Source organism: Epinephelus moara, chromosome 18 (assembly GCF_006386435.1).
Source record: "Epinephelus moara isolate mb chromosome 18, YSFRI_EMoa_1.0, whole genome shotgun sequence".
Classification (NCBI taxonomy): Eukaryota; Metazoa; Chordata; class Actinopteri; order Perciformes; family Serranidae; genus Epinephelus; species Epinephelus moara.
In genome coordinates, this window is record NC_065523.1 from 26,343,981 (window position 1) to 26,364,982 (window position 21,002).

A 21,002-nucleotide genomic window follows, 5' to 3' on the forward strand; every position below is an offset into this window, starting at 1 on the left:
TACATGAGCCTCAAAACCTGAGTAGAGTGACTGTCTGCTATTGACCAATCAATGGACTGCAGTGTTCACAGCTCCACCTTTTAGTATCAGATCTGTGTGCTAGGTACCCCAACAGAAGAGGGACCAAAAAGTGGGGACGGTACAGAACGGTTCCATTGGTACCATCCACAACTTGGAAACGTGGAAATGGAAAAAAGCGTACCTAACTGAACTGAACTGAACCACTTGGAGGAAACGGGGCTCCTTCTATATCTGTAGCCGTCCTGTATCCGATGGTGCCTGCACACACATTCACTTTAACAGCCTACCGAATACTCAGTGCTGTACATATGGCAGTTATTCTGCTTTTGCTCCTTGTATGCTAGGCTCTGGTGTAATGTGTCCTCAAATGTTTGTTGTCCTAAATTCCTGTGTGTTAACTGCATGTGGCAATTTTGGCACTTCTTCACTACCACCGAGCATGATGAGGGGGAAATAGAAAGAGACAAAAAACATTGTGACTTAGATTTAAGCTCACTGAAGTGCGTAGTATCGTCTCCACCATCACAGATAGTTTCATCTGTCTCTGACAATAAGCTCTTTGTGTTGCTCACATTAAATAATGTAATTTCCTTTGAGAGAACTGGCCTTGAAGTTTTCCCCAGGAAGACGAGGTTGTCACAGCTCTGACGGTGAATTATATGTTAAATTCATTTGGCTGCAGTACTAAAAGCTTGAAATATCTTCAGACATGGATACGTTTTTCTTGCCAGTAAGGACAGGAAATGAACCACAAATAGAGCAGCTAATTTGCTGTAGCTATTCCTCAGTCCGGCCTTTAGTAAACATCACTTGCAGTGTCTGTGGATGTGTGATGCTCAGCTTTTAAGGGCAATAGCTTGAGCAGTGAAAGCCCCCATAAAATATGCAAAAGCATATTCAAAGTGCCGCAGGCCACTTAAAACCGTATCTGACTGTGATTTTGATATAATGACCTCTTTGCCTGGGATTGTGCTAACGGCGTGGTGTGTGCCTGCTCTGTGGTGACAGAAGAGCCCAACACAGTGAGGTCCTCACAGACACAGTGGAGACAGAGGCCCTGTCAGTTATGTTTCCATCGCTCTCTCTGTATGTGTGTGTGTGTTTAAACACAGCTGTAGAGTAAAGCAAACACAGCCTGTTCGGCCCTGGCTGGAGCCAAACTCTCTGCTTCTGTTAACGTCATACCGCCCTGCATCCTGAGATCTGTGTGTGAATGAAGGTAGATGGGGAGGTCACGCGTTAATATCTCTCTCTTTGTTACTTGCCTTTTCTTCTTCAGGGTCATAGCTGTACAAGTGTGTGTGATATCAAGGAAAAACCATTTGATGTCTCCAAGCTGCTGCTGCTGCTCTGAGGCGATAGCAGTGATCACAGCCCCTCCATCCGAGCTAAGATAATACTAATGAGCACCAATGTGAACCAAATGTCAACACTAGTCCTTTCTCTCCCTCTCTTTACCTCCCATTTAACCTGGAATTGAAACCCCATTAATCTTGGACTCCATTCTCAGCGATATACTGTAAACTTGCTAGCGGACTGAACTTCCAAATAAGGAAGACGTTGCAGCCAAGTGTGATGTTTTTCAACCAGCGTGCACTGAAACGTGATAGAAACTGCCAGAGAATCACATGATGATGCTACTCTGTTCTCCACTGTAGCATGTACTGGATGAGCACCACATGGACATTCTCTATGCCTCTCTGAGCATGACAGTAGATGAGCTGGATGGGTCAACAAGACGTGGTACTGCCTTTTGTCTTCAGCAGTTGAGGAAAACTCTGAGGATCACTATAGTATCACAAGGAACACTGTCAAACTGCTAACTCTGACAAGCAGCCATCCAACAACAAATACTTAATATTCTGGTATATTGCTTTGATGCTATTTCTATAGTCATTTTTAGCAACAGCCATTTTAATGACTACTCTCTATGGTAGAGTTTAGATTGTTAAAGGCAGACTCCACCATTCAGTTAGGTTTAAATTACACATGAGGGATTTCCAGGAAACGAAGCATACATGTAACACAGCATAACTGTTTCTAATTTCATTTTTATTTCATCACAAGCATCACAGTCGCCCACAGCTGTATCGGAGCTCTATTAGGTTAGCAACGCAACATTTCCTCTACTGCTGCTTCACATTAAAAGCATTTACCTGGCAAAACAAGGGATGGCTTTTATTGTGAAACAGTCACAGAAGCACCAATAATTTGTTACTAATTTGTTGTTAAGTTTAGCATAGAAGGTTTATGACATGAATTTTTGTGAGCAATGGGAAAATGGTAAATGGGCTGCATTGGAAATAGCACCTTTCTAGTCTTCTGACCACTAAAAGCGCTTTTACACTACGTCACATTCAGCCATTCACATACACATTCACACACAGGTGGCCGAGGCTACCATACAAGGTGCCACCTGCTACTCAGTAAGCACCCACGTGCACTCACACAGTGATGGAGCAACCATCGGGAACTAATTTGGGGTTCGGTATCTTGCACAAGGATACTTTTACATCTGGACTGGAGGACACTACAGCCACTCCAAAACAATGTTAAACAACAACAATTGCTTTAAACCTGCATTGCAACCAATGACCAGCAGGGGGCAACTCCACTGGTTGCAAAAAGAAGTCCAACAGTACACGTCCTATAAAAAAAATGACACAGTGATGGCATTTGAAGCCATGGGAATGAGAATGGGCAGGGTCACTTCTGGCTCCAAAAAACCTAAGATGGCATCAAGCGAAATGCCAAACTCGGGGCTTCAAAGTGGTAGTCCACAAACCAATGGGTGACACCCTGGTAACCATGGGTGTCGACCAAACCAACCAGATCTAGGATCTAAGTTAAAATTTACAAAACAGAAAGTTTGGCATGTTAAACACTCACAACTGCACGCTCTCTGAAAAAGGTTCTGCAGATTACTACTGTAGCCTAAAAAGGCTCTGCATGTTGGAATAAGAGCATTTGGCCCTTAAATATAGTCATAAAGCCCAACTCTCTTTCCTGGAGGTGTCTATTACACTTGTCAAACATACTTTTCATTCCCTGCAGAAAAAAAACACTTTCTACTCAATGTACAAAAGAAAATCTTTCATCACATACTATTTGTTTTTAGCCGTAGCATGGAGCCTGTTGATAACTCTGGGGTCTTGCCTGGGGTTGGCATCAGTGCAGATTTCACTCCACGTGTCCAGCGGGGAGAAAAACAACAAGGAGTCACTTTAAAGCCTAACAAAGACCTGCTGTGTTCGCGCCACCTCAGAGTGACCCTTGGTGCTTCCCAGCAGCTCCGAAGCTGTTGGCGTCATTAGCAGGAAACCTGTCCTAACTGGTGAGTATTGAGCGCCCTGATAATGCTGATAAGGATGGAGACCCCTGAGGACGGCTATCATCAGCTTCTGTCAGAAGACACTTCCTCCCTCTGACACACAGGCTCTGTCTGTGAGGCTCCTCGTGGCGTTTTGTCACAAGACTGACCTCAAACTTTAATGGCTGAGATCAGCAGCGCATTAACCCCTCTATATTTATACTAATGCTCCTTAATAGCTCAGTTTCAGTGTGTTCTGGGTTACAGAGCACCAACTACCAGAGTTCCTGAAAAAATCCAAAACCACAGCTAAGTGGCAGTTGGCTTATAATAACAGTTTTCATTTTGAAAGGCATTGATGATCCCATGTCAAATTTCTCACCGTCAACATAAAGGATTTTTGTCCTACAAAACAAAGTGGGTCCCCAAATTTAGAAAAGCTCTTTAAATTAAATTGTTAAATACTATTAAAGATATACTATGCAGGATTTGTGTAGACAATGTGTAGACTCATGCAGAAGTAATCTCTCTCAGTCATCACTTTTATTTTTTGTGTCCGGGATGTTTATGAGCGTGCATAAAAATGTAGGGATCAATTGCCAGGCCGTGAGCAGCAGGCATCCAAGAGACGCAAATATAGTGAGGCCAAATGCCATACAAGAGTGAATATGGGATTGGCTTTGAGTTTCGCTGGTGAGCGTGTTTACAAACAGTAACCGACAATCCTGCATAGTAAACCTTTAAAGAGCGATTAGTGTGGCAGCGACCTGGCTGTAAACTGGAATGGTAAGTCTTTAAATGTTTCATGTGGCCTTCTCATAAATGATAATTAAAAGGAGCCTCTGACAAATCAATACACAACAACAGATACACAAAACCAACAGCAGCTCTGGGAGCATGGATTCTAACTGCAATCTTAAATACTTTCTATTTTCTTTACCCATTACCACCTCAGCTCCGTATTACAGTTTTAACTTTGTCCTATTATTGACTGTCAAAACATGTGTTACACTGTGATAGGCTGGTGAGTGCCATGCAGATCTGTAAAGAGAGGCTGTGCTCAGATACACTCCTCCACTGCCTACCCCGACATTTTCACCCACCACAGAATTCTACTCCTGTGGAATTTCCTCTCACTGGACCAGTGAATGCCCTCACCATGCAGCTGAGAGAAACAGAGAGAAGGAGAAGGAAAGACACCAAGAGAAAGAAAAGAGACTAGTAGCAGTGGCAGTGTTTGGATTCCAGTGTTTGAAATACGAATCAATGTAAGCCAGATATCTGGTTCACGGGATTTTTGTTTCATGTGGATGTCCAATCAGTGTGAAGTGTAGCTGACTGAAGCAATATATTCGTCAGCGTGTGCCGCAAAACCTGTTGCGATTCCTGCATCCAGCACCAGCAGCCAGGGGAGTGCTCTAGATGCCGCTCAAAAACACAACTTCCATGTTCTTTTCAGTTTATTGAATACTAGCTATGTTTTCAAAAACAAAAATCCCCAAATATGAGTGCAGAAGATGAGGACGAGGATGCATTACACAGTGTTTTTTTTACAGTGTTTTGGTTGACTCAGACATACAGCCTAATTTATTTTGTGCTGGAAAATACAGCCAAAAAAATGCAGTGGATTTGGATTCAGGCGTAAGAAGCTTGCACACAAAGCATCCTGGTACATGCACTGCCGGCATGGCTTTGCCAGCAGGACAACACAGCTTTCTCAGTCAATATAACACGCACTGAGGAATCAACACGCTCTTAACCCTACTCGTCAAATACTGCCATTTTCTCAGTGGACCTACACGTCAAAATACGACTCGCTAGGTATGGTTTCTTTGCAGGAAATGTACAATTTCTGCTCAATAAATTCATACAGTCTTCTTTAAAGCAAATTACAGCACTTAGGCTCAGGCAACAAAAGTCATTGGTTAGGTCTGAAACACACATCATGGTTTGACTTAAAACAACAAGTATGGTTGTTGCAAATGTAACGTCACCTGACACACAACATGTCACACGTCACTAGCGTAGCATGCTACACATACTAGCACACTATGCTGTTATTTAAACAACACAATTGACTTTTGGTTTCACGCTGGAAACGAACCGCAAGCTCCAAGTGAAAGTCCAGGGTGTGTTTGACCCATCCAGCTCCCCTCCCACCCACAGTATGCAGACTTTATACAGTATACTATAGTGGTCAGAAACAGACACAGCTAAGGATCTGTGTGTCAGTGTCTGCCGCTAAGGCTGACTGACAAAGCAGCGGTATTTGAGGAGATGGGAGTGAGAATGGCCTGGAGGAACTTATTATGTCATTTGACTGCATTTACCAGCAACACTGGCTGGACAATTTTTATTCTAAAAGAGAGAAACACGAGAGACTGTTTGCAAGACAACAGACCTCTTTCAAGGGACGATAAAAAATGACACTGCATGAAAATGTGTGTGTTTGTGTGTGTGTCCCTGTCTGTGTGTGTGTGTCTGTATGTTTTCATTCTGCTGAGCGGAAGGCCCAGAGGCCCGGTCAATGATCTGTGTCAGTTTGTGAGGTTGCAGTCACAGCTGAGGTCATCAGCCTCAGGGGCAAGAAAATCCTGTCCTCTGTCTCCCCCAGCCTCTCACTGGCGTCATCAGCTGAGGGCATGACAGAGTGAATCACACCGACAGACACACTGTTAGATGAAAAAACCTACTCCTCCTACTTTCAGTCATAAATTGACTCTAGAGCTTAGAGCAGAAGTGAAATGCACAAATTAGTATCACGTTCTATGAATAAAGTAAAGTCGATGGTTCCTGTGGTGCTTTGAAGAGCTCTAACAATTAACAAGCACATGATGTGAATCTATGTGCATGCAAGGGAGCAACACAAAATGCAACCATATAACATTTTCCAAAGTTATTAGGCTTTCAGTCGTATACGACACTTCATAGGCATGATCTTTTTGCAAATCTTGCTCCTTCACATGGGTGGTGGATCCTACCGCTGTTACCTGACTTAAATATTACCCAGACTATCTCTTTTTTTGCAAAACTGCAGCAGCTATGGCCACACATGCTAAAACATAGTGTAACAGCGGTAGAGAAGAGTCATTAAGTCAGTAAACCGAGTCAGTAATATCCACAATGCAACAATACCAGTCAAAAGTTTGCCAACAATAGCCACCATAAGCTCCTCATCATACCAGACCAAGTAAGGCTGTAGCAACTAAAACTCCTCAGTGTACTGTATGAAGAAAGGGTGGGTTTTATTGCTTCTGAATTCAACTTGTCATTCCTTAGAGGAACATTGTTATATTTATTCTTTCCAATGTTATATAGTCTTGCTTTAAGATTAGCTGTCATGAAATAGCATAGCATTTTGGGAGGATGTCACTGAGTGGCATTTACATTTTATGAAATGGACATGGTGAAGGTGAGTGTGGCATCATGATAGTAACTATTTTAATATGAGTGAAGGTGGTGTTTAGCTTTTCTTTATAATGATGCGTTTAACAGTCTTGTTGTCTTATAGGATGGAAGAGATTCAGAGCATATTTGAGTAGACAGCCCTGTGATTCTTGCCTTTTCAAATGTAGTTTAAAGGGACACTTCACCCCAAAATAAAAAAACAACATATTTTTCCTCTCGCGAGTTGCCAAGTGTTGACGATATCGGCCATAGAGATGTCTGCCTTCTTTTAAATATAATGGAACTAGATGGCACTCTGCTTGTAGTGCTAAAAATGCATTTGAAAAACACAACAGCAATGTCTCTTTCCAGAAATCATGACCCAGTTACTCAAGATAATCCACAGACCTTGTTGTGAGCAGTTTGATGAAGGACCTTTTTTCCTTCTACTGAACCAAACCCACCAACTGTGTCACTGTGCAGAAAGAAGTGTGCATCTACTCATGGACGAGGGGCTTGTGCTCCTGACAGCGCGAGATGTATACATTAATGGCGTCCTCTTCGGCTAAGCTAGCTCTGTGGTGCTAGGTGAGCTAGCAGTAGAAGCACACTTCCTTCTCCACAGTGATATGGTTGGCGGGTGTAGCTCCATAGAAGGTAAATAGTTCCAACATGAAACTGCTCACAACAAGGTCTGTGGATTCTGAGTCGCTGAGTCATGATTTCTGGAAAGAGACATTGCTGTTGAGTTTTTTTAAAAATAGTTTTTGGTGCTTTGAGCCTCACAAGCTGAGTGCCATCTAGTTCCATTATATTGGAGAGAGGGCAGACATCTCTACAGCCGATATCTCCAATACTTTGCAACTCACTGCAAAATGATCTGGATTGATAAATAGCACTACAGGTAAGATGAACAATATGTATTTTTGATTTGAGGGTGAACTATCCTTAATTAAATATTCTTTTAGAATGTGTTTGACTAAAAAAAGCCCATGACCAAACTACCAAGAACTTCCAACCATCCCTGACTGTTGTCGACTTGTTGGCTCATACGACTCGCACACTGCTGCATCTGTGCCATGCTGTCCTCACTGAGCCACACACAGCCATACATCACGGTGCATGGTGGTGACACAAAGGTATTACCACACACTCAGCCCGACCAAGGGCAACACACACCATTGACAATCACAACAGTGACCCATTATGTTAGTGTTACACATGAGCGAGGGATGTCTAAAAGCATGACTTGGAGCCACATGGTTAAGGCGCGCTTTTTCACCCATGATGCCTCTCTTTCTTTGAATGCCACTTATCTTTCTGCTCTGTTGCACTGTGTAAGCCGGCGCTTTAAAGACCTACAGGCAGGGACAGAGACTCACAATACATACCACAAGCAAACTGGTGTTGACAGAGGAGCAGCTCCGGACAAGTGTGGATGCGTTCCTAATGGCTATGTGTTTGTGTGAGACAGGAGACAGATAGTCAGATAGACAGGCAGGTTGGGGGGAGAGGTGTCGGCCTGTCAGCCCCCCTCAACCCACCCTCCACTCATCCACCAGCAGCCAGGCCAGGGGGGAGAGGGGCTGAGGATGGACGAGCTGCTGAGAGAGGAAAAGGGGAAGCGCAGCCGTTGGACGAAAAGGTGGAGGAGGAGGAAGAGTGGGAGGAGAGGGATGACAGGGGGAATCTATGGGCCAGGGGCAGGGAGATGAAAAGGCAGAGGAGAAGAGGGGGGAGGTGTGCCAGGTGTTCCCCTCACAGCCGTATGGTCAGTTGCTGTCTCCTGAGAGCGCAGCATACAGTGCAGCCTCCCTGTCATGAAGGTTGCTCCAAAAAAGGCAAAATCAGTTGCACACTTTCACGGTTTCTCTCTGACACGTCTCTGACTCAGACATACATGATAACACACACTCATGCATCTCGACAAAAGTTAAACAGCAGTAAAAAGCAACACTTTTAGCACAGTTTTCCTTTCAAAACACCGCGGCTCACCACAGACGTCAACAAGCCCGTCACACTCTTGTTTTCTTTTCCCAGATCTGCTCGGTTCCAATCAAACATGTGGAAACCATCTATAGTGTCCTCATGGCGGGGTTAAAGAGTGCCTCGCTCCACAGAGGAGTGACAACAAGAAGAAAAGCAGTGAAGCAGCGGAGCTCAAGAGAGAGACAGAAACTAACCTTCAAAGTCTGATATGATCCCCTCCAAGTGAGCGTTGACAGTGGAGTCAGACATTTTTGGGGAGCAAGTGTGTATGTGCGGGTGTGTGTAACGCGCGAGAGAGAGGGAGCAGGGTTCCCTTTCCCCAGCAAGGAAAAGTCTTCCTGAGGCGCAGTCCCGCTTTTAAACAAATCCCAAATTAGGAGCCCGTGCAAGAGCGAGGAGGGGAGGAAGGGAAAAAAAAAAAAAAAGAGTTGAGCAGCTCACTGATCCAAACCCTCTCCCTATCTCTCCTCTCTTTCCTAAAGCAGCAACTTATTTTTCTCTTCTCCTCCTTCTCAACTTCCAGAGCCTGGAATGAGCCAGCGATGACAACCCCCTACCCACCCACCCTCTCTCCCTCCCTCAAGCTCGTCTTCCCTCCCCCCCCTTTTTCTCCTTCCCTCCATACCTCCCTCCCCTTCTGCAGCCGTCCTCTCCGACTGGTTCCTCTCTGTGAAAGCTCTCATTTTTAACTGGCTTGGTCGAATTATACGCATGCTACGTTCAAACACACTTCCTTGGGGCTCAATCACATGACGCTCCAGGCAACTGATGAAACACACAGATAGCTATTACTGAGATTTTTTTTAAAGCCTCACTCTGTGGAACATCCTATAAGCACATGGATGAGCACAGTCCCTTAAAGTCACACAGAAAAAAGTCCCCATTTAAACATATCTCACAGGAGGTGGAGTGAAAAGTGTCAGTAGATACATAAATAAATCCAGTGTAAAGACAGAATCATAGTATGGACTAATATGGTCAGGACGGGCTCACGCAGGCGGTTTGTTGTCTGACGTGCTCAGTGGCTCTGGAGGCAAACATCAATAAATAAGTAGCCTAATGACTTAATGACCATGTGAATGAGCCTCTGTGCGTGGGGGCCGGAGGGTGGAGGGAGGACAGGGGCGTTGGTCAGTGTGTGTATGTGGTTGGGAAAAATAAGGAAGAAGGATGTGAAAGTTGGGGGATGTTTGTATCTGTGTATGTGTATTTCTGTTGGTGCAAGATGAACTTGGCTTCGGGGTTGTCTGGGTAAAGACGATGATGCACAAGCACTTCTTGCTTTTGTAACAATTCTGGCCAACACGTAATATCAGCTGTCTTACAGTGACTGTTGGAGTAAAGTCACTTCTATTCTCACCCTCTGTGAAAAGCAAAGTAACCCAGCAGACAGTAGGAAGTTACCCTGAGGCAAATGAAGCATATTCAGCCGTTACCAGCCACAGGACAATGGTGAAGAAACAGCTGCAGGCCTCTTTGCCAAAATTAAATATGTATTTTACTGCTGGAAAGATGGTAGATGGTAGAAGATGCAGTAGAAAGCTCCAAATACTTTGGAAATTGGTGCTACATGACAAGACAAAACAGAGAAAAGTGGGCAATAGCTTTTTATCGAGAGGTATTAGACATAAAACTACCAGCATTGGATTACTGAACGGACCTACCAGACACAGGCTCAGGGGCCCAAGGCATCGGGGGGGCGGGGGGGGGCCCTGGCCTTCGCTTGCAAATGTCAAAAGTCAAATTAACACATATCGACCAGGAAGAAACACAAAATGACCACAAAGCAACACAAAAAGATGCATAATGGCTACAGAGAGACGCAAAACCACCACAAAGTCTGTAGCCCCCTTAGTCCCCCCCTTGGTGTCTGTACATACGGGACCTACAAGACAGGATCATGGGTGGCACAAATGTGATGTTGTAATGACATGAGCCACCACAGGAGATTTAAAAAGTAGCTGTTAGCAGTTAGTGGCTAATTCAAAGAAGAAGCAGAGGACGAGATCAGCTGCCATACAACAGAGACAGTGAATGATTCTTTTTGACGTGTTGATGGTGTTGCCAGCTCACCCTTTTCCCCTTTAAGGGCGGGAGCCTTGTGGGTAACCTGTTAAGATTCAACATGTTCTGCTGTGTGTGTATGGAGGGAAGCATGGTGAAGACGGCAAGCACCAAAGAGTGATAATAGTTAGCGGAATTAAGCGTCTAGATAAGCTCAGGGCGACTGTTAAGCCTCATGAGAAGGCCATGTTTGTTGTTTGGTTGTGAAGACTGCAATACAGCCATTGCTGGTGAGTGGCACCCGAACGCCTCGCTATCCCTCCTTCTACAGTGTGGTCTGAACTACTAAAGGCCAGTTACCAACTAATAATGAGTCAAGCTAAAATTGATGTTGATAAACTAGCATGTTCCCAACTATGGTTCAGAGCCGGTAAGCTGTCACTGAGAGGAAGGTAACAATGGCATTGTTATTGTTTAGCAAGTGCTGCTGATGCTGTTGTGTTACATGTCACGTCCATCATGCCCTTTATTGATTCCTACCAGAATGCACTGTGCTGCATCAGACCAATAAACGCTGCCACTTGCGGGTTGGTTTCAGCTTGTTTGAAAACAATATGGCAGCCAGCTGGTAAGTAACGATCTCCCGAGAAATAAGCAACGCAGTCACAGGCTCTTGGTTTATATTTGATCAACACAGCCTAGTTTTAACGTTTGATCTGAGTTTTGTCGTGACCCCCCTCTAAACTCTTTGTATCTATGAGGAAGTCCAATCTATACTTCGAACAACAGCCCAAGATGCAGCAAAAATCCACCAAATTTTGCGTTTTCACTGGACAGTGAGCATCGACATCTGGGCACTGGTAAGATGGAAGGAAGTTTAACATACTCATTTACACATACTGCCCACTCTTTATGATACAAAGCTGGTTGAAAGTTGGCAAAGTATCCCTTTAACCATTTAGTTGTGACCAGACAGTTAAAACTGACACTAGTAGTAGTAGTGTGTGTATGTTGGGAGACTCTTGTAACCAAAATTCTCTGTTCAAACTGCAAAAAAATAAGAGCATCTCTGAGGGACAATAACAACTCAGGCAAAAATGAGAAGACACAGAAAAAGAAACATGTATTTGGAGAGATGGTAGAAGAGATATGGAAATTTGGATTTGAGCTGCAACAAATTATTCAGGCCGTAAAGCGACAGAAGACGTGCCATGTGCGATTTATCATAACGTTTCTGGGACCGAAATCTCGCATGTCTGGCAAGCTCACCGCCAATTAGTTGCTTACATTGGAATCAAAGTTTGCGTTTTCTGTTGATTTAGGCATGTTTACCGATCATAAACACAGATGTGGCTGAGTGCACAAACACACACTAACATGCAGACTTTCAAAACAAATAGGAGGATTTACTGTACCAAAAGCTGCAATCTGAGCTTAATCTTACACCACATTTCCCCGCAACTGAACCATGCAAAGTATGTAAACCACAATATGTGAGAAAACACTTTAATTGTCACTAAATAACATGAAAACTGGAGCACTGGCTGGATTCTTTTTTAAAGGCAGGACAAGTGGAAACCTTTCCATAGTGTCAGGGCATATAAACCTACAATATCGAACACTGTGTCATCTTCTCCAGCAGAGGTCAGCGTTGCTCCTATAAATAAAACCTGTTGCTATGGGCAACAGTGTTAGTGGTAGCAGTGTCACCCGCATACAGTAATGCGATCTGGAAACAGATAAAGATGGAGACACGAGGAGAATCCTGCTCCAGACACACCCTCGACCCGCACGCAGTCAGTGGGTCCTGCCCAACACATTTGTGTCAGATTCCTCCACTCCCTGGCACACACTTATATTCAGACACACGCTACAACGTATGTGCACACACAGGCAAGACACTGGTGTGCAGTTGCTGCATGCAAATATACAAACATGCATGCACCCAGCACCCAACCCTCTCACTGACACACACACACACACACACACACACAGAAAAGCACACTTCCTTCCACTGCATATCGCTGCAAGCCCCAGCAAGCCCAGACAGCGCTAATCTAATCTGCTGTAACAACTGTCACACCGGGTGAAGACTACAATTTCTTTTTTTTGCCCTTCATTCACATCGTAGCAGTAACAGTGATGCAGTATGCAATGCAATGCTCTGAAACAAGTTTTAATCTGCCACTAGCAGAACATACGCCTTGGATACGGTATGTGATAACCTAAATGTTTGCATGATTGTGAAAGGTTATGCAAGGTCATGTTGATACCATATGTCAGTTTGCTTCTTATGGTGTGAATTCCATCACTGACTCTTCTTTCCAGGAAACTTAATTGCTGCGTCCGGATGCGAAATAAAAAAAAATCATCTTTGTCATCACCGATGATGAACTGTAAGATATATAAGTAATGCAGTAAACACATCATTGTGCCAAGAATCTGGTTCTAGATTAGTTTTGATAACAGTGTTTAATCTTTGTTACAAAAAAGTGTCCTCAAGTAATGAATCTCTCGGGGCCTCAGGCTTCCTGTACATTAGAGCATTGTAATGTATTGAATAGGCAGCTGCTGGTGTTATGTTACACACACAGATGAAGAAAGACAGGGACAGCCGCCCACTGCTTACAGATATCCAGACCACCACCACACTGAAGAGGGTCCCTCTGCCCTCCTGAGAGCTGAAAAACGAGAGGAGCAGGGTGGGAGGAGAAGAGGACAACTTCTATAAACAGATGCCGGGCCGGCGTGGCAGTTGCTAGGGCAATGCCAAGGCAACAGCAGGTTGTGAAGGTCAATCTGCGCATGCACAAACACACACACACAAAGACACCAACAGGTCCACATGCCTCGGTGCCAGTCTGCACCCTCCCCTAAGGTCTGGCCTGTGCCAGTGGACGGACGTCCTGCTGATCTCTAGGGCAGTGGGATACGCCTGAACTTTTTTATTCATGACTTCATTGAAAATGAGAAACATTGTGGAAGAACTCAGTCAACAATTGTGTCGCTACTAATCTATCACATTAAAACTAGAAGTACCTCGTCGCAGTTGTATGCCTGCAGGAACCAGCCAAGTTACAGTTACAGTTTACATCCACGTCTGTCCAGGCTCGTGTAGCCATGACAGTTGACTAAAAGCTCAAAGCTACATGTTCTAAAAGATGGATGCTTCACACACATCTTCAGTCCGGCAGCAGTGTAGACCTAGGCCAGTGGTTCCCAACTGGTGGGTCACAAAAGTGGGTTGCAGGTTCATTCTGAATGGACTACAAGTGACTCACAAATGTGTCAAGTTTGTAAAAAACACTTTATTTTTAAGTATAGTAAATTTACAGCACAGAGCTTTTATTTTGAAGTACCAATTTCAATTTATGGTGTTGGCCAGAAAGGTGGTTTTGCAGCACATTATGATGTCACAGTGAAGTTGACCTTTGACCTTGTGGATATAAAATGTCATCACACCTTCACATTTTATTCTAGTAGACATTTGCTTGAAATTTTGTCAAAATTTGTGGATGAATTTATTGGATTATTGGCAAACGCATTAATTCTGAGTTCACAATGACCTTGACCTTTGACCTTTGACCACCAAAATCTAATTAGTTCACTCTTGAATCCAAGATTGTGCCAAAGTTAAAGAAATTTCCTCAAGGAGTTTTTTAATTATCACGTTTGCTAGAATGGGATGGATGGACAGACAACCCGAAAACATAAAGCCTCCGGCCAAGGCTAGAGTCTGGAGGTTGGATGTTCTCCCCATGTCAGCGTGGGTTTTCTCCAGGTACTCCGGCTTCCTCCCACAGTCCAAAGACATGCAGGTTAATTGGTGACTCTAAATTGTCCGTAGGTGTGAATGTGAGTGTGAATGGTTGTCTGTCTCTATGTGTCAGCCCGGAGATAATATGGTGATCTGTCCAGGGTGTACCCTGCCTTTACCCAGCTGGGATAGGCTCCAGTAAAGGACAAGTGCTGTGAGGGAGCGATTTTAAAGACTGAATTGTTTTAAAGTCCTGATATTATTGTGAAGAAAATAAACAATGTTGACATCTGTTACAGGAAGTGCAAGTATGACCAGCACCTGCCATTTTTCTAGTGTGAATAATCAGTGTTTCATTTCAGGTCATGTCGGGTTTGGACAGTCACTGTTATTTCAAACATTACCAGTATCAGCTACAGAGGAAACCCCAGTTTCCTGCTGAGTTCATCCTAACACAACAAAAGCTTTGTTAGCCTCGATATGGCCGACTCACCCATGAGTCAGGCCCGTATAAGTCAGCCATCTGGAAAGAGGTAAAATCTGTACTGGTGAGAGCGTGCATTGCTTGCATCGATGGCGTGTGTTCATTTGTACATGTGTGTATATTTTGGATGTGACTGGCTAGTTACCGCAGCTCTGTTTACATGGCAACCCCCATAATAAGCAGCTTCACCTGGCTCGGGACTTCAGAGGGGAGAGAGGGAGAGGAGATGGACTAGACAAGAAGGAGAAAGGTGTGCCAGTTCTCTCCCCAGGCACAGAGAGGAAGATATGGAGAGAGATGTGAAGTGACACTGAACCTTCACGGCTTTAATGGAAACTAGGAAGCAGGAAGATTTGAGAAGGAAAGAAAGAAAGAAACAGAAAGAGAGCTGCGTTACCATGACTAATGGAATCAGCAGCACTGGTAGTGTAAACATAACCAGAAGAGTGCCTGGCTTTCAGTCCAGTCCAGTACAGTAGAGTACAGTACAGTACTGTGCTCTCAGCTAAACGTGGGAATGAGAGGCAAGGGAGCGGGGTGAGGATCACCGACTGTCCCGTATGTTCAAAAACGTTGCAAACAAAAGATCTGCACAGCTGAAGCTGATCATTGCACGGATACAGTTACTCACACAATGTAAGAGTCTTGTGGTTCAAATTAAGGTGGGATTGTAGGGGTCTGACCCCTTTAATTAAGACTTGGACCCCCCCAAAAAAACTTATCCCTTTTATCTTTAATTGTAAATATTACAATCTATTTCCCATGGTCATACCAGGAAGAACCTTGTAAAGTGATTTCAGACACCCCTAAAGGAGACCATACCATTTCTTAAAGGGATAGTTCAGATTTTTTCTTAAAGGGATAGTTCAGGTGGAGCTGTATCGGTACTTGTCCATAGACAGTATTACATACAGCAGATGTCAGTTAGCATGCCCTTAGTTTGAGGAAGCAGGCTAGTGTGCAGTACGCAAGCTAAGCAATGTACTGCTGTGGAGAGGTCAGCAACAAAACGTATCTAAGCCACCAAAAAAAGAAATAAAAAAGTCTCACCTAAAAGAATCAATATCAGTTTAAACGTACGCTATATTTAGAATATTTTCACTGCTTTACCTTCATGTCAAACAGTGATTTCTAACTGGAAAATGAAGACATTACATTGCTCACTTCAAAGCCAGACTCCACTGAGAAAAACAGTGATTTAACACTGCTGAATGCAGAAGCTGCTGGTCTACCACTGCCTTTAATAGTTACTTTACTTGTTTCATTGCTTGATTTTGACATGTAAAAGGGCTGGTACGGATTTACCATAGAAGGTGAATAACATTAACTAACTAGAGCACTCGGAGAGCGCAGACCTACGCCAAGCAGCTCGGATTTCCCGCCATTTTACTATTTTATCCACTTCGCTTCAACCGATCACCACCAAAATTATCATCTGTTCCTTGCCCCATTATCAACCCTTCCTGAAAATTTCATCAAAATCCTTTTCCGAGTTATAATGCAGACAAACAGACAACAGACCAACGCTGGCGAAAACATAATCTCCTTGGCAGAGGTAATTAACTGATTGAAGTAGTGGTAGACCAGCAGCTTCCCGGATCAGCTAGCTAAAATTACTGTTTTATCAATGGAGTCTGGTGGCTTTGACAAGAGCATAGATGGGGAACTGAAGCTGTTAACGGGCTGTCTGAGGGAAAGGGAAAGTGGTGAAAATACTCTCAGTATAGCACTTTAACTGATATTGACATATTTAAGTGGCTAAAATATGTTTTGCTGCTGACCCCCATCCACAGCAGTACATTGCTTAGCTTTCATGTCGGACTCCAGCCTGCTTCTCCAAACTGGGGGCGTACCGACTGATATCTACCATATGTAATACACCGACTATGGATAAGTACCCCATACAACCCCCTTTAAACCCCTTATGCTTTACATAACTCACCTGTTCACATTTAAGTAAGGCTTACAGTGATGCATATTTAAGGGAGTGGCTGCTTGAGTGACAGTCTGTCTGTGAGGCGTCCCCACAGTCGATGGGTCAGATCCACCCTGCCTCCACAGCTCCACACTCTTGCCCAAATATGGTCACTTCTGGTTCCGAAAAACCAAGATGGCGACGGCCAAAATGCCAAATTTGAGGCTTTAAAGTGGCAGTCCACAAACCAATGGGTGATGTCGGTAGCTACATCAATTATCGTATTCAGTCTATGGTTTAAAAAGTGTTTGTTAAAAAAAAATCCGAAAACAATCGCTTTAACTTTGTCGTATTTGTCTCGCCTAACTTTGTCCACTGTTTTCTTATCTTGAAAATAGAAAAACAATGGACTTAAATAGAAAAAATAAATCCATATTCTCCAGGATCTTTGTTTCCATAGGAGCCACATGTTTCTCACCTCTGAGTAAAGGGATAGGAGTCACTCTAGCTTGGGCTTTTGAGCCTATAAACTGAGTCCTATCTTATTAGGGACCAGTACGGGATCTGCAATGTAGAATTTTGATTTATTTTAATGTTAGTCAAGCACAGGCCTAGATGCTGTGTGGCAGTACCACATCTGTCTACCTCTTTGTGTAGGTCTGTGTTTGAGCAGAAAAGACGGTCTGCTGTTGCTGTGAGTGTGTGGGTAAGACTAGCTGGATTTATTGGTGAACCCTGAATACAGAAGTTGTTATTGGTACGTGCCCCATGGGCTGGTGTAGTGGATTTGATTTATCATCATCTACTGCCTGCAGACATTTACAAGCAAGATACTGTAAGGATTGTAAGACTTCAGTTCACTGAAGCACGCGCTGTACAGGGTTTTCTTTACACCCCGGAGAAAAATCTGACCCCCTGATTGTCACTGTGTAGCTCGCCTTCTGAAGAGACTGCATTATTTGGTGAATCGTAAATGTCGTAAAGATATGGGGCAGCGGGTCAGACAGTTTCACAATATAACCGACACACACATATGAAACCCCCTCGCGTGGCCCCAGAGCCCACATGGTGAAGTAGCTTGGCCTAAAGTATATGCACAGCTGTAGTGACAGCAGCTGCCCTTAACCAAATGTTACACAGCAGCACCCAGCCAGGCTCTGCTAACTTTAATCAAATACAGCACCTGTTGGAAACATGGCTCCTCTGCACGCACACACACATACACACATGCACACGCTGGCATACCCTCTTAATTTTGCTCAGTGGTTTTCTTTGCAGTGTGGCTGTGTATGTGTCTTGACTGTGTGCACACATGCTTCTGCCTGCATGCGTGTGTGTGTGTGTGTGTGTGTGTGTGTTGCCTCACGCATGGGATGGCTTGGTAAATAGAGAGAGCAGCTGTCCTCCATCACAGATGACTCTCAGTAGGCCGCTCCATCTCTCCACCGGGTAATAACACTGTTTAGTACGTCAACACGCCAGCATTGTGCTCACCATCCTCGCTGTTTCCGCAGCGCTCACATATTGTTCTGCTCGGCACATTGCCATGGCAACTCACCCAACAAAGCCAATCGGTGATGCAACATGACCACAATTTCCTTTAATTAAACGTCTCTATAAACCAATAAAGAGCGATATATTTAAAATAAGCAAGCTGTGACAAATGAAATAACACAGGAAACACCAAAACAACACCTGTTGTCTTGTGTGTGTGTTCACACCTGAGAGAGGGAGACACACAAAGTATTTTTGGATTACTCAACTCAGCACCTCCACCTGGTGGAGGACGAGTATACTACATATCAAACAGATTTTTCAGCACAGATTCATGACTGACACCTTCAGCAGTAATGAAAAGCTGAAGCTGCTTTTTTTTTTACTGCTGGAAAGATGGTCTTTTCATGAAACTGGTCTGGTGGGCAGAGTATCCTTGTAAGTCATGAGTCCGAGCTGACTGTGGCTGCGTCCCACAGACCTTCCTCAACCATCATCAGATGACCTCGCTGTGACTGGAATAAATGGGACACGTCAGCCCCTTTACACTCCATTCTCAGCCTCTGTGTGGCTGATGGACAGTTTCCGTTGAGAGCGTCATCACTGTTGATTCATGTGGGAAGAAAACACAGGAAACAAAGGGAGCCTTGCACATCAGCATCAACACCAGAGTAGGAGGAACATTAGCGAGAAGTGAGCTGAATTGATTTGGCTGAGGGAGATGAGAGGTGCTCATGAGACGTGTCCAGATAACATAGTAACACCACAAGTCACTGATGAAGTACTTTGCCACAAGCTGTATTCACACACACTCACACATAGAGCACACAGCCAGAGGTGATGACTCGGGTCACATGATTTGGACTTAAGTCAGATTCAAGTCAGAAATTTGATGACTTTAGACTCGATTTGACAAAATGAAAAAAAGACTTGCAACTCAGCTTGGACTTTAAATGACTCTTGACTTCATTTCCTCCAAGCCAAAAATGATCTTATTTAAAAAGTGTGCCACCTGTCATTTTTTCCCCTTCATTTCCTGAATTAACAAATGCTATTTATTCCCAGCAAGTAGAGACGCAATTCCCCAGATCCACTTCGTTTAAACCTGTCCGACAGCAGCCAATCAAGTCTGATGACAGAACCATGGAGAACTAACGCCATGTTACTGACAGGGTTCCCACACACTGTCATGGACAATATTTCAAAACTGTTTCATGACTTTTCAAGGACCCATAAAAATGTTTTTCTTGCCCCACTTGCCCAGCATTTTTAAACACATCAGATTCAAACTCTCAAATATAATTTCAGCTTGCTGGCATACATGAAGATCGTCAACTACAGAAAATACATGCACCGTGATGTTGCATTACGTGGGAGGTTATCAATGGGAGAAATGAAAATAATGATACTAAAGATACTTTTGTTCCTGTACAAAAACCATGTGGCGGTCAACAAAAAATGAATTGCTGTATGCAAAACTGTGGGTCGAAAATCACAAGCAGAGATGTCCAACTTTGTTTGACGTGTGAAGTTGCACAAAGAACAGTAAGTCGAGGCTAATAGCTAACATTAGCTTAATGGCTAAGCAGCAACCTCCGAGGGTAAAACATAATGCCAATGCAGAATTGCTGAAAACTGCAGTTCATCAAATGGCCACTTGAGGCTGGAGCCAAAACAGAGTGAATCCCCACAGACCCCCATGTTAAAATGCTCGACTTTACAGCAGAAATAAATATGTTTACAGCATTGGAACAAAAACATTTTTTGGTCTATATAGCTAATTTTACCATTCATGACAACTGTTCAGGGGGTAAACTTTACATCAGTGGTTCCCAACTGGTGGGTCGCGATCCGAAATTGGGTCACGGGTCCATTCTGAATGGTAAATTGACCTGCACTTGCATAGCGCCTTTCTAGTCATCCGATCACTCAAAGCTTTTTACACTACGAGTCACATTCACCCATTCATTCACTAGTGACCGAGGCTACCATGCAGGGTGCCACCTGCTACTCAGTTTTTAAACACTCACACACCGATGGAAGCCTCATCAGGAGCATTTTGGGGTTAAGTATCTTGCTCAAGGATACTTTGACATGCAGACTGGAAAAGCCGGGGATCGAATCGCTGATCTTCCGATTGGTGGATGACCCGCTCTACCTCTGAGCCACAGCCGCCAGACTCCAGTGACTTGCGAATGTATCAACTTTGTAAAAGACACACTTTATCCTTAAGTACAGTGAACTTCCAACACAGAGCTTTTATTATGAAATGTCGTTTGCTGCTGTAGAGTGAGTGAATACCGAACAGCTACCTAACAGAGACAGCAAACTAGCTCGACGTCATGGCCAAACACAAGTATGACGCTGAACATATTGAACTGTGTGGACTTTACATAACTCACTCGTTTACATTTAAGTAAGGCTTAAAGTTAAATATATTTAAGGGTGTGGCTGCTTGAGTGACAGGCTGTCTGTGAGGCGTCCCCACAGTCGATGGGTCGGATCCACCCCTCAGTCCTCCACAGCTCCACCCTCTCGCTCAAATATGGTCACTTCTGGCTCCAAAAAACCAAGATGGCGACGGCTGAAATGCCAAATTCAAGGCTTTAAAACAGCAGTCCATAAACAAATGGGTGATGTT

General features: G+C 44.0%; 2 protein-coding genes across 4 annotated transcripts in view; one reads left to right on the plus strand and one right to left on the minus strand.

The window, feature by feature from the left end:
- The window catches only part of LOC126404882 (septin-9-like), a 115,616-nt gene that overhangs the window by 66,212 nt on the left and 28,402 nt on the right, over nt 1–21,002 (minus strand). The window contains exon 1 of one of the 3 annotated variants that reach the window (XM_050068260.1): nt 8,902–9,212. The exons of the other annotated variants lie outside the window; for them this stretch is intronic. Within the exon in view, the coding sequence (XP_049924217.1) occupies nt 8,902–8,956 (55 nt within the window). The 5' untranslated portion in view covers nt 8,957–9,212. Of the gene's footprint in view, nt 1–8,901; nt 9,213–21,002 lie in introns of those variants that run through there. 3 annotated transcript variants of the gene reach the window in all.
- Nucleotides 1–21,002, plus strand: part of LOC126404884 (uncharacterized) — a 107,305-nt gene that overhangs the window by 32,280 nt on the left and 54,023 nt on the right. The gene's annotated exons all lie outside the window — the stretch shown is intronic.